The following is a 14,604-nucleotide window of genomic DNA, read 5'->3' on the forward strand; positions in this document are numbered from 1 at the left end:
GCTGGGAAGAGTGAATCTACAATAGTCAAGCAGGTTGGTGTGAATAAATCAACTGTGGGAGCAATTGTAAGAAAATGGAAGACATACAAGACCATTGATAATCTCCCTCGATCTGGGGCTCCATGCAAGATGTCATCCCGGGACTTTTAAAGGCCAAAATCTGTTTAACTTCTGCTCATATATCAAGGCCACACAGAAGAAGTGATTTGCATGAATCAGTATAAAACATGTTAGGTGTTGGTGTTGTGCCCCCTGTCGATACCTTTGATCCCACTTGGGCCCATTTTTCCATAGCGTCCCATGATGCCCTTCTCTCCTTTCAGCCCAGGGTGGCCTGAAAAACATGCGGAATGTGAAGGTAAATAATATTTCTGTTGACAGTTTGCATCGTAAGACATTACTCAGAATCACAACTATTCACTTGCAGCAAGTTATCCAAATCGAGAAGTGCATAGTCTGATTGACACTGCTCATTAAAGTCTTCAGTAAACACTTGTCACCAGCAGCAGAGTCTGTATTTTGTTTCTCTCCAATCTGTGAGTGAACGTAAACACTGGGCCTTCTCTGGACGGCTTGGCAGTGATATCAGCACTATCAGCAGAAGCAATGTGATCTTTAGCCCAGTTTTTCAGTTTAGCTAAATGGTCATCGTGAGAAAGTTTGGATGCATGGAAAATATCTTTCACCAAAATGAAAATTTTGTTGCAAATGCAAAAACGTATACCAATCTCTCCAGCAGGGCCGAGTCTTCCTGGTCTCCCTGGGGCTCCTTTCTGTCCTTTCTCTCCTGGTTCTCCTGGTGCAGAAAGAAGACAGGATGGAAGCAAATTCTATGTCTGGAATGATGACTTTTAATGTGTGATGTAGGAACTGTGCCTTTGAGTCCAGGGACAAGAATCTGAACGGTACAGGATTCCTCTAACTGCTGTCCATAAGATGTCGGTAGCATGAGCAAGCTCAGCACAAGCACTAGTATCACAGGTGGTAACAGCTTCTCTCCTCTCATCCTTCCACATGGGCTGGATGTACGTTTATCTGCAGAGGTTTAAAAGGACATCAAATTAATCCGTGGTGGTACAACGTTCACCACATCAAATTTACTCATACATCCAAAATCAAATTTATTAATTTGTATAAGCGCCAATTCACAGGATCACCTGATGGTGCTTTACACAACAAAATTCTAAAACTGCAAAATTAATTAAAAGGTCAAAAGGCACAATAAGATAGTAAAAACATAAAAGAGTAAAAAGAATAAAAACACATTAAAACATAATATACTAACGATAAGACTGGGAAAATAGATGGGTCTTAAATCTAGGCTTAAAAGTCTCCACAGAATCCGGCTGTTTTATTTGCGCAGGGAGATCATTCCACAGAGCAGGAGCACGATAAGAGAAAGCTCTGTAACCCAGAGACTTTTTATTCAACCTAGTAACACAAAGAAGTCCTGCACCCTGCGAACGCAAGGCCCGAACTGGTATGTAGGGCTCAACCAGGGCAGCCAGATAAGGAGGTGCCAGTCCTTGAACAATTTTATAGGCCAGTAACAGAACCTTAAAATCCAATCTCACAAAGACAGGAAGCCAATGAAGGGATGCCAGAATGGGTGTAATACGGTCAAACTTTCAGCTTCTCCATAAGTCTGGTAGCAGCATTTTAAACCAATTGAAGACCCCTAATGTTGGACTGCGATAAACCAGAAAATAGAGCATTGCAATAATCCAAACTAGAAGAGATAAATGCATGCATCAGAGTCTCAGCATCAGCCATAGACAGGATGGGATAAATCTTCGCTATATTTTGCAGATGGAAGAAAGCAGTCCTCGTAATGTCTCTAATGTGGAGGTCAAAGGACAACGTAGGATCAAAAATTACCACAAGGTTCCTCACTTTGTCCATATGATGTATAACACACGAACCTAAGCTAAGCGCTAGCTGGTCAAATTGATGCCGATGTCTCGCTGGACCAAGACCATCATTTCAGTCTTATCAGAGTTTAAAAGTAGGAAGTTACTAGACATCCAGCTGCTCACTGATGCAAGGCAATCTTCTAAGGATTTTATGTGAAAGAGATTACCAGCCGTTATCGGCATGTACAATTGAGTATCATCAGCATAGCAATGAAAGGCAATCCCAAAATGCCGAAGAATATGCCCAATCGTGAGAGAGATCTTGGTGCTAGATAAAGGGAGAAAAGCAGGGGGCCTAGGACAGATCCCTGTGGAATCCCAAATTTCATGTCACTAAGGTTAGAGGTAGTGTTACTGTACAAGACACAGTGAGTGAGACACGGTGATCTTTTTCACTTTGTCCAGAGGGACAGAGTGAAAAAGGTCAATTTACACCTTAAGAACACATAATGTTGCTGTCAGTAACAGCAGTTAAATAACAGTATTTTTATGTTTTCGCATGTTTCTGTTGTCTTGTGTTGTATATGTAAAATGTCATTCTTACATCAGGAGCAGAGTAGTGGTAGTTACCAGAGGGCCCCACCAGGGGGAGTGTACACCTTTTGAGTTGCATGATGGGACACCTTGTACTTGGCTTCCTCCCTTCACTCATTACACACCTGATCTGTGTCTGTGCATCCTTTCATTCAAATATTCCCCTTTTCAGGGCTTTTACATTAGGAGGCACCGCTGGGATGAGAGTGAGGCTGGCATCCCAAAACAGAGGGAGACACTTCACATCAATCATCCCATTAAAACAGCCCAGGTGGCAGAGAGTGTAGCTGCAGTTGCAGTGAAATCCTAGACAAAAGATGCATGCTTCCTGAAGTGCAGAGAGTCCACTAGGGAGCAACAAATTCCACAGCAACAGGCATAACACCTCTCTGTGTCACTCACCTGCAAAAATGGATCCAGAAACTGAAAATTTGCAGTTTGAGATTAAAGGAGCTCTTTTACAATTTACAACAATAATACAATAAGTGACATGCTGAAAAATCAGGAACAAACCAAGAAAACACTGTTGACAAAACTTGATATGCCCTTTTATTATATGGTTGTGACACTACGCGCCCTCTGATTGGGTGATTACTGGACGGATATTTTCCCATATCCGGACCGTTTACCATGACAATCGGTCCGCAGTGCGTATTTTCATTACAAACCAGGAAGCTAAACACACGATTAGAAAAACCAAGTTGGACATGAACGTGCTCTGTAATTATCTCAACAGCATCTGAAAAAACACACGGATTGAAAGCTTACCAGCTAACGACCGGATCATCTGTTAGCAAGTTCTTCATGGAGGTGAAGAAAGTGAACAAGCTCAACATAGTCAGCAGCATATTCGGTTGATACTGTAAGTTTGTGTGTTTATATATACGAGGGCTGTCAATAAAGTTACGGTCCTTTTTATTTTTTTCAAAAACTATATGGATTTCATTCATATGTTTTTACGTCAGACATGCTTGAACCCTCGTGCGCATGCGTGAGTTTTTCCACGCCTGTCGGTGACGTCATTCGCCTGTGAGCACTCCTTGTGGGAGGAGTCGTCCAGCCCCTCGTCGGAATTCCTTTGTCTGAGAAGTTGCTGAGAGACTGGCGCGTTGTTTGATGAAAATTTTTTCTAAACCTGTGAGACACATCGAAGTGGACACGGTTCGAAAAATTAAGCTGGTTTTCAGTGAAAATTTTAACGGCTGATGAGAGATTTTGAGGTGAGACTGTCGCTTTAAGGACTTTTCACGGTGCGAGACGTCACTCAGCGCTCTCAGGCGGCGTCATCAGCCTGTTCAAGCTGAAAACCTCCACATTTCAGGCTCTATTGATCCAGGACGTCGTGAGAGAACAGAGAAGTTTCAGAAGAAGTCGGTTTCAGCATTTTATCCGGATATTCCACTGTTAAAGGAGATTTTTTTTAATGAAAGACGTGCGGACGGGTCCGCGCGTCGGGACGCAGCCGCCGCGACGCTCCGCCACAGGAAAAACACCTCTGTTGAAAGCCTTAAGGACAAGTTGGAACATGTCCTGCCTGTTAAACAATTTCTCATATACTCACTCCACTGAAAGCCATCAAAAGCCGCCTGGATTTTACAAATGGTTATCAACACGGAGGTGTTTTTCCTGTGCCGCCGCACCGCGTCGGCTGCGTCCCGACGCGCGGATCCGTCCGCACGTCTTTCATTAAAAAAAATCTCCTTTAACAGTGGAATATCAGTCTTTCATTCAAATATTTCCTTTTCAGGGCTTTTACACGTTTGTCCAAGCCACAAAAATAAACTATAGCTTTTGCAGTATAGTACCATGGACACACCAAAAGGTATTTTTTTTTATTAGAATGACTTCATTTTATTTTGTTGTTTATTTTTATTATTAGAGAATGTGGTTCTCTGTAAGTTGCTGGACTTCATCAGAAGAATCTGGAGACTGGTGGACCCTTAGGACATTCCATTTGAAGTTTGAAAATTAAAGACCTTTGATGACCTTTGGAGACTAACCTGAAGAATGTAAAATACAGCATGTAAAATAAGTATTAAACACCTCACCTTTTTCCTCAGTAAATATATTTCTAAAGCTGCTACTGACATGAAATTTTCACCAGATATCAGTAATTTTCACCAGATATCCAAGTAATCCACAGATACAAAGAAATAAAAACAAATAAGTACAGAAGTGAAGTTATGTGTAATAATGTGAAATGACAGGAAAAAAGTATTTAACACCTGAAGAAAGGGAGGTACAAAAAGGCATGGAAAGCCAAGACATCAGCTGAAATCTATCAGTAATTAGAAAGCAGTCCTGCCCCTTGTCAGTGCAAATTAATATCAGCTGGTTCTGTCCCAACTGATCGCCAATAAAAAGGTGTCTCATTACCAAGGTGTCACACAAAACATCTCATAGATGGGTAAAAGCAAAGAGCTCTCTCAAGACCTTTGCAACCTTATTGTTGCAAAACATACAGATGCCACCGATTACAGAAGGATTTCAAAAATGTTCCAATGAGCACTGTTGGGGCCATAATCCAGAAGTGGAAAGAACATCATTTCACCATAAACCGGCCATGACCAGGTGCTCCTCGCAACATTTCTGACAGAGGGTGAAAATAATTATGGAGTTGCCCAAGAGCCAAGGACCAGTTGTGGGGAGCTTCAGAAAGACCTGGAATTAGCAGGTACAATTGTTTTAAAAAAACAATAAGTAATGCACTCAACCACAATGGCTTGTATGCACACTCACTAATGTGTCCCGTCCATAACTCCAAATGTCACTCCCATGTCCAAAAATCAGGGGCCGGGCGGCAGTGGATAATATTTTTCAAGTCTCATGAAATTTCACCCAATTTATTTTTACCCCTAAAGGAACCAAAAAATGAAGAAACAACTTGAAAATGTTGAAGTTTGTTTTTCAGGACCACCCTAACGCTCACCACGCAAGACATTATTGCTGAAGAAAAAGCATGTTGAAGCTTGATTAAAGTTTGCTGCACAACATTTAGAAAGCCTGTGAAACACTGAGAGAATATAGTCTGGCCTGATGAGACCAAAAGTGAACTGTTTAGATGATACAATACAGACCATAAATAGCACTGCACATCACCACAAAAACACCACACCAAGGGAAAAGTTTGGAGGTGGGAACATCATGGTGCGGGCTGTTTTTCAGCATATGGCACTGGCACATGTCATATAAGTGAATAAAGGATGAATGGAAAAAGTACAGCGACATTCTTGATAAAAATCTTACAAGATGATGAAAATGAAATGAGAGCGGACATTTCAAAAAGACAATGATCCCCAACACACAGCCAAGGAAACTTAATTGATTTCAGAGAATGAAAATAAAGCTGCTAGAATGGCCCAGCCAGTCACCTGACTTGAATCCAAAAGGAAATTTATAGAAAGAACAAAAGATCAGAGTTCATAGAAGAGGTCCACACAACCTTCAAGATTTGAAGACTGTTTGTGTGGAATAATGGGCCACAAATCACACCTGAGCAAGGTATGTGACTAGTTTCTCCATACAGGAGGCATCTTGAAGCTGTCATTACCAACAAAGGCTTTTGCACAGTGTTAAATAAATTTCAGTTACTTTTTCCATGTGCCATTCCATTAATTTACACATAACTTAATTTCTGTACTTATTTGTTTTTGTTTCTTTGCTTTGCTTTTATGGATTACTTGGGTTGTTACCAACATCTTGTGAACATTTCATGTTGGTAGGTCCTTTAGAAATACATTTACTGAGAAAAATGGTGACGTGTTCATCACTTATTTTACCCACTCTATTTGAGCCTGTATGTATAATTTTGACCCTGTGTGGATTAGAGAACATCCAACTGGAGCCTTAGTTGACCTCCAACTGACCATTAATTGGGGTAAGTGGGTATAGAAAATGGACAGACGTGTGATGTATGCTGTACAATCATTCCACCCTGACAAAAGAACAATTCAAAGAAATCATTAAAATTACCATGACATTCATCCTCATGAGTGTATGTAAACGTCTAACCACAACTGTACACAGAAAAACACCAACAAATGTACATAGAGCAGAACTAGATCAACAATAATTAACAGAGGTGCGACAAAGTCACTTTCAAGTCATTCTCAAGTTATCAATCTGCAAGTCTCCAGTCATTCATTCATTCATTCAGCTTGCAAACAATTGGAGGTCATTATGACTTGAGACTTGACTTGGGACTTGCTGATTCTTGAGAGTGACTTGATAGTGACTTTGTTCCACCTCTGATAATTAACATTCCAAAAAGATAACTCACATTTTTCAATCACCTTAAATCCAACACCCAAAATACTCTCCATTCCAAAGCCCTGAAAACCCAAGAACTGAGTCTACCCCATAACCATTTAGATCAGCCTGACAACACAACTGTCACAGCCCCAATCAGAGTCATTCAAATTATAACAATGTAAAGAACCCTATTTAGAACAATGGAAAGAAACCAAAGTAGACGAAAATGCAATCTGGCCAAAGAAATAAAATGATGAAGTGATATAGAGGAGGGTTTTATTGAAAAGAAGACCTGAAAGTTCAGCTACAACTTACCAGAAGGTACATCTGAGATGCAAGCCTAGATTTAATGTTTTGGTGAAAGAAAACCCTGCTCTGTACCACTTCATCATGAAGCTGTATAACTGGGGATACAAAATGCAAAACATGCACTATGCACAATTCTCCAATCACAGCCACAGAAACCTGCAACTGCTTCTGGGTTGTCTCGGTGTCTTGGTGGCTTTCCTCACTCTTCTCCTTTTTGCACAGTCACTCAGTTTTTGAGAACTGTTTAACTCCACACAGATTTACCATAGATTGTCATACTGTTTGTATTTCTTCGTAATTGATGTAAAATCCAAGGCATATTCAGTGACTTGGAAATGTTCACGTATCCATCCCCTGACTTGTGTGAAACTGGTAATAAAACTGATATTTATAGGTATTATACCAAAGGGGATGATTACTTGTGCAACCCATCATCTTGGCTTTTATATTTTTAATTAATTTATATCAAGTTGTAGAGATTTACTTTCAGTTTGACTCTAATGGCCCGGTCACACGGCACACGACAATTCCTGAATGAAGGGAGAAAAAAAAATCACAAATCGTTGAGAAAAGGTGGACGAACGAGCTTTACCACTGAATAGCCTGCAAATCAAGAGCGCAAAAGGAACAAAAGAGGAACAAAATGAAGCCGAAGCCAACCTTGATCTCCACGCTTTAAACGAAACGCGCCTGGAGCCACTGCTGGAGCAGTGTGTGCCTGCATCTCTGCATTCCATGACTCAGCACTGGGACGGAGCTCTGTAGCACCTGAGTCCTAGACAAGCTGCAAACAGAAGCGCACGATCCAGTTCACTGTGGAGATCTGTGTGCACGTTGGTGGATCCACCTACTCTGGTTCTTTGTCCAGAACAAAAGAGGGATCATCTCCTTCATCATCAGAATCCTCACTATCTGGTTCAGACTCTGACGACACGCTGCATGCTCCATCTTGCTCAAAAAAATAAAAATAAAAAAACTGAAGCGCTAAACATTCATAAGATGCCTCATTTTTACAAAACAAAAACACCACCAGGCACACTAAATATTCCACAAAAATAATACATACTGCAAACACGGCAAATATTTCTCAAGTCTCAAATACCAAAACTCTAATCGCTGTCTGTACACCTGAAATGCGCATGTACTCAGCATTTTTTGCGTTTGTTGCGTTAGTAGATTTGCCTGCAGCTGTGTATGTTTGCTTTTAATGCCCCATTCCTGCCTTCGTTTTTTTTTTTTTGTTTTTTTTTTTTGCATTGTAGAAATGTGCTTCGTTCTCAAAATGGTAGGTTTGAAGATGTACAGTGGGACTCACTGCTTCCTTGTCAGGGCTGGGAACATCAGATCGCAAAGTTCAGAGTCCTCCTGTGTTCCCCTGAAAAAAGTAGAAAACATTGCTGTTTAAACTCACAAGCGAACTTAAAACTGTCTGTCTCTTGTTTCAGCATTGAGAGTGAGACATAGGGAGAGAGAGAGAGAGAGACGCTGTCTGTCTCTCTGCCTTATTTTTTCAAAACCCTGGTGTTTCTGATCACCGACGCTGAGGCTGTGTGATCAAGCAGTCAGTCACACGTATGCGCTTCACCTTCTCTCCAGCTGAGTCTCTCTGGATAAATGCATTCAGTGTTTGGATGTGTTGTAGCACACGTACATGCGTGCACAAAAGGGTTGTCTCGTACATGATTTAGCGACTCTAACGCTCAAAAAAGAATGAATCCATTTGTGATTACACTGGGTTTTCTGTTTTCATATGTCACACCTTTGTGGATCAAAGCTGATCACAAACGAATGTCCACTGCTGCTGGAACTTTTTCCACACTTGATGCTCAAAATCTCGCTTCTGTAAACTGCCGACTGGTTTGCACAAACCGAGGTGCAGTTTGCTTTGAGAGATCACCACAGACGACACAAAATATTATTAAGTTGTGACAGCCCTCAGCGCCAGGGAAACAAACGAGGCTGTGATCACGCTTCTGAAAAGTCCCACTGCTGCAAACAAATACAAAGTGATCAATGATCACTTCCTCAAAACTTTTGAACTGTCATACTGAAAGGGCCAGCAGGATCTTCGCTCTGCACAGGCTGGAGGACAGCAAGCCCTTCAGAGTTCATGGACAGAATGCTGCAGTTCCGGCCGGACTTTGTGTGCAGCAACCCTCTTCTCATGTGCACGCAGTGCTGGAACAACACCACAATCACGGACTGCCATGCGCTGGCAGAGGAGGCCAAGAAATTCCTGGCCACCCCAGCACCACGGCATGACCGCAGCAACATTCACCACATCACACACAGCGGCAGAAGCCCCACACTGCACACCAGCACCGCCACAGATGAGCTGCATCTCTCTTCCACTGCAGCGCTCACAAACCAGCTTCTGTACTGTGTGAAAACATTCAGCTGGTCGAATGAAGTCAAACTAAATGCTAACCTTACAAAAACTAAGCAAACGATAAAAAAGAACTACAACCAAAACAAAATACGGATGAATTGAGGTTTTTGGCAGCATTCATTCAAATTTTTCAACAGTTTAACAATCCTGATGAAGTGCCAGCTGCAGGAACAAAGCTGCATGAAGTTTAAACGATGCCAATGAAAGTAAATGAAAGTCCAGATTTCTTGTTTCGTTTGGGCTTCATTGCCCTTCGTTAAGTGCCATGTGACTGGGCCTTAAGGAAGATAGTTTTATAAATGTTTATATTCAGAAGCCTGATTTCCTTTTTGTATTTGCAATATCATTAACACATTAAAATGCATGAAATACCAAGGGGCTGAATACTTTTGCAAGCCACTGTATTGGCAGCATATGTCTATTGTCAGAGACAGATAGCAGAAACAGATTCAAACCAGGTACAGAGACCACAAATTAGCAATTGAAATACTTTGACACACACACACACAAAACCACAGTAACCAAAAGAAAACAGAATATGTGTTCACTGCCTGACAGGTGAGGTTGATACAGAGATGCACCTCCTCATACAATGTAAACATGAAGTGAAGTAACAAGTGTTTAATTTATATGACATTAATAGTACAACAGCACATTTACTTTAACAAGTTCAACTCAGACATCACAGATTTTAAAGGCCTAAATGACCTCTCAAAATTAAAAATACTCATAGGACAAGCGGACAGGGCATATTTTGCTGCCACAGTATACAGTAGTGTTCAGAATGATAGTAGTGCTATGTGACTAAAAAGATTAATCCAGGTTTTGAGTATATTTCTTATTGTTACATGGGAAACAAGGTACCAGTAGATTCAGTAGATTCTCACAAATCCAACAAGACCAAGCATTCATGATATGCACACTCTTAAGGCTATGAAATTGGGCTATTAGAAAAAAAAGTAGAAAAGGGGGTGTTCACAATAATAGTAGTGTGGCATTCAGTCAGTGAGTTTGTCAATTTTGTGGAACAAACAGATGTGAATCAGGTGTCCCCTATGTAAGGATGAAGCCAGCACCTGTTGAACATGCTTTTCTCTTTGAAAGCCTGAGGAAAATGGGACATTCAAGACATTGTTCAGAAGAACAGCGTAGTTTGATTAAAAAGTTGATTGGAGAGGGGAAAACTTATACGCAGGTACAAAAAATTCTAGGCTGTTCATCTACAATGATCTCCAATGCTTTAAAATGGACAAAAAAGTCAAAGATGCGTGGAAGAAAACGGAAAACAACCATCAAAATGGATAGAAGAATAACCAGAATGGCAAAGGCTCACCCACTGATTAGCTCCAGGATGATCAAAGACAGTCTGGAGTTACCTGTAAGTGCTGTGACAGTTAGAAGACGCCTGTGTGAAGCTAATTTATTTGCAAGAATCCCCCGCAAAGTCCCTCTGTTAAATAAAAGACGTGCAGAAGAGGTTACAATTTGCTAAAGAACACATCAACTGGCCTAAAGAGAAATGGAGGAATATTTTGTGGACTGATGAGAGTAAAACTGTTCTTTTTGGGTCCAAGGGCCACAGACAGTTTGTGAGACGACCCCCAAACTCTGAATTCAAGCCACAGTTCACAGTGAAGACAGTGATGCATGGTGGTGCAAACATCATGATATGGGCATGTTTCTCCTACTATGGTGTTGGGCCTATATATCGCATACCAGGTATCATGGATCAGTTTGGATATGTCAAGCTACTTGAAGAGGTCATGTTGCCTTATGCTGAAGAGGACATGCCCTTGAAATGGGTGTTTCAACAAGACAATGACCCCAAGCACACTAGTAAACCAGCAAAATCTTGGTTCCAAACAGATGTGAAGAAATCATGAAAAACTGTGGTTATACAACTAAATACTAGTTTAGTAATTCACAAGATTGCTAAAAAAGCAGTTTGAACATAATAGTTTTGAGTTTGTAGCGTCAACAGCAGATGCTACTATTACTGTGAACACCCCCTTTTCTACTTTTTTTTTACTAATAGCCCAATTTCATAGCCTTAAGAGTGTGCATATCATGAATGCTTGGTCTTGTTGTATTTGTGAGAATCTACTGAATCTACTGGTACCTTGTTTCCCATGTAATAATAAGAAATATACTCAAAACCTGGATTAATCTTTTTAGTCAGATAGCACTACTATTATTCTGAACACTACTGTATATCAATATGCCATAACATGAGCAACAGTGAATGACTCTCACACACATACACACAAAGGCAGACGCTGCACCAGATGTATGTCATGATTCTATTCCTGTTTTAATTCTGTTGCTGCTTATGTTCTTAATGTTTTTGTTTGTAATGACTAATTTGGCAATACATTACATATCATCACCTTCCTAAAATAATGTCCTAAGTCATGTTTTTGAAAATATGACTTAGGACATTATTTTAGGAAGGTGACGAGATTTGTCATGGCAGTAAAGCACTTTGATCTGAATTTTAATTAAAATTCATATGTGTGTGTGTGTGTGAGTGAGTGAGTGAGTGAGTGAGTGAGTGAGAGAGAGAGAGAGAGAGAGAGAGAGAGAGAGAGAGAGAGAGAGAGAGAGAGAGAGAGAGAGAGAGAGACAGAGAGAGAGAGAGAGAGAGATTTTGTTCAGTTAAAGTCCACTTGAGAAGAGCTTATAAAAATAAGACTTAAAACATCAGTAAGACAACATTCCTGGCTCCTGAGAGATATGTCTTCCTGCATTGAGTGGATTTCCCATTAAAATATAAACGTGCATTAACTGACCCAAGGACTATAACCTTCATACAATAGGTAAATACAATTCATTTACCCTTTATCAAATAATCAACACTGTTTTGCAAGAAAAAGTTTTTAAATCATGCTTTTGCTTTTTCCACATTAGTGTATGTCTATGATAAATTACATCAACGGCACGCCAAAATTATGTTTGCCTCAACCAAAGCAACTTTCTGATGACTATTTTTCTTATATCAGCCAGAAATATAACAGTGAAATAGAAGATCCTTCACTGGTTTAACAGTATACTGAATTTTCAAACATGACTTACCTCCAGAGGAATGTGAAAGTAGAAAGTATCACCAGCTTGCAGGAGTTTTGAACACTGGTGGCTGGACAGAAACCTCTCACGCTCGTGCACAGAATGTTGGTGATAAGACATTCGTAAACACTTCACAGATAAAGTCCAAAGCAGCTGGGGCCCTGAGATAATTGGCTGGGAAACGATTTAAAGGATTGACAGTCTGATAAATAAACAGGCTGAACTTTACATTCAGAAAAAAAAAAGTGACAAAGTAATACTCTTTGAAGTATTATTCTACAATAAAGCACACTACATACTGTTAATACTACTGCAATATTTATTCCAAGAAATTACCCATCATATGTAAACAATCAATAACTAAATATGATCTGAATTGTAAAAAGTGACTCAGAGAGTATATTCTTCTGCCAAGGCGTTTATCTGTAACTGTGTTCAAGTGTTGGTGTGTCAGCTGTTTCTCCAAAGTACAAATAACAATGGAAATCAATGGAAAAATTATTTAAATATGAATGTAAAATTATTCTGGCATCTGCCATGAAATTAATCAATTTTAGCTTAACTCTTAACTAAATTTTATTGAAATGAGTTAATTTTATTTTGAGATATCCCGGAAACAATCTGACCAACAAACAAGAAGCTGTGGACCAGTATTTGGAAGCATATGTTTACATATCCTTAGCTGTCGGGGAAACTCAGTTTCCCCAACAGCACATTTTATTAAAACAGAAAAAAACAGTATGTGTTAAGACAGTCAAAACGCCTGCTTTATTTCCATACAAATTTATTTTAAAATGACAATTAAAAGATTGGCTTATTTCAGTTTTCTTCACTATGTTTGATTTCCAGTGGGTCAACAGTTTACAGACACCAATATTAATACCTATTTAACCAGCATGAAAGATTTGCAAAGATTCCAGAAGCTGATGGAATAACTTCTAAAAACATGTCAGTGACTAATCTGCATAATTATGAATAAGTTGGAAATTTAAGTTGGTATTCAAGGATCCACCTTTAAACACAAGAAAGCACTAGTGCTTTTAAGTTTGTATTCAAGGATCCACCTTTAAACACAAGAAAGCACTAGTGCTTTTAAGTTTGTATTCAAGGATCCACCTTTAAACACAAGAAAGCACTAGTGCTTTCTTGTGAATAAAATATAGAATATAATATAGAATAGAAAATAGAATATAGAATGCCCCAATCGGGGCATTCTATAGTCAATGGTAATCGTAGCGTGATTGATCACAGTGACCATTCATGAAGTTTTTGAAAATGAACAAAATTGTGAGGTTATGATGCATCATCATCCACAAAAGTGTGTAATCAGGTGAAATCTGTGCAGATTTGGGCTAATATGTGTCTTTTACTTTAATTTTATACAGTTAGGTAAATAAGTATTTAATCCACTGTCGATTTTACAAATTTCCCACCTGCAAAGAATGAAGAGGTCTGTAATTTTTATCATAGGTAAATTTCAGCTGTGAGAGACAGAATCTAAAAAAAAAAAAAATCTGAAAATCACATTGTATAATTTTTAAATAATTAATTTGGATTTTATTGTATGAATTAAGTATTTGATACAATAGAAAAATAGACCTTAATATTTAGTACAGAAACCTTTGTTTGCAATTACAGAGGTCAGATGTTTCCTGTAGTTCTTGATCAAATTTGCACACTGCAACAGGGATTTTGGTCTACTCCTCCATACAGATCTTCACCAGATCTTTCAGGTTTCGCGTTTCAGCTCCCTCCAAAAATTTTCTATTGAGTTCAGGTCTGGAGACTGCAAAGCCACTCCAGGACCTTGAAATACTTGTTACGGAGCCCCTCCTTAGATGGCTGTGTGTTTCGGGTCATTGTCATGCTGGGAGGACCATCCACGACCCATCTTCAATGCTCTTACTGAGGGAAGGAGGTTGTTTGCATAAATCTCACAATACATGACCCCATCCATCCCCCCTTCAGTACGGTGCAGTCATCCTCTCTCCTTTGCAGAAAGGCACCCCCAAAAATGATGTTTCCACCCTCATGCTTCACAACTGGGAGGGTGTTCTTGTTTTTGTTCTCATCCTCCAAACATGACGAGTCGAGTTGATACCAAAAAGCTCCATTTTGGTCTCATCTGACCACATGACCTTCTCC

The 14,604-nt window shown here is 39.8% G+C and overlaps 1 protein-coding gene and 1 long non-coding RNA gene across 2 annotated transcripts in view; both read right to left on the reverse strand.

Annotated features, from left to right (window-relative positions):
- The window catches only part of colec11 (collectin sub-family member 11), a 56,091-nt gene extending 55,062 nt beyond the window's left edge, over positions 1–1,029 (reverse strand). The window contains exons 1-3 of the mRNA XM_034172569.1: positions 877–1,029; positions 725–796; positions 263–334 (exon numbers count right to left, since the gene is read on the reverse strand). Of these exons, the coding sequence (XP_034028460.1) occupies positions 263–334; positions 725–796; positions 877–1,006 (274 nt within the window). The 5' untranslated portion in view covers positions 1,007–1,029. The remainder of the gene's footprint in view (positions 1–262; positions 335–724; positions 797–876) is intronic.
- LOC117512516 overlaps positions 1–14,604 on the reverse strand; it is a 528,597-nt gene that overhangs the window by 338,014 nt on the left and 175,979 nt on the right. The gene's annotated exons all lie outside the window — the stretch shown is intronic.

Source organism: Thalassophryne amazonica, chromosome 1, assembly GCF_902500255.1.
Source record: "Thalassophryne amazonica chromosome 1, fThaAma1.1, whole genome shotgun sequence".
In the NCBI taxonomy this organism is placed as follows: domain Eukaryota; kingdom Metazoa; phylum Chordata; class Actinopteri; order Batrachoidiformes; family Batrachoididae; genus Thalassophryne; species Thalassophryne amazonica.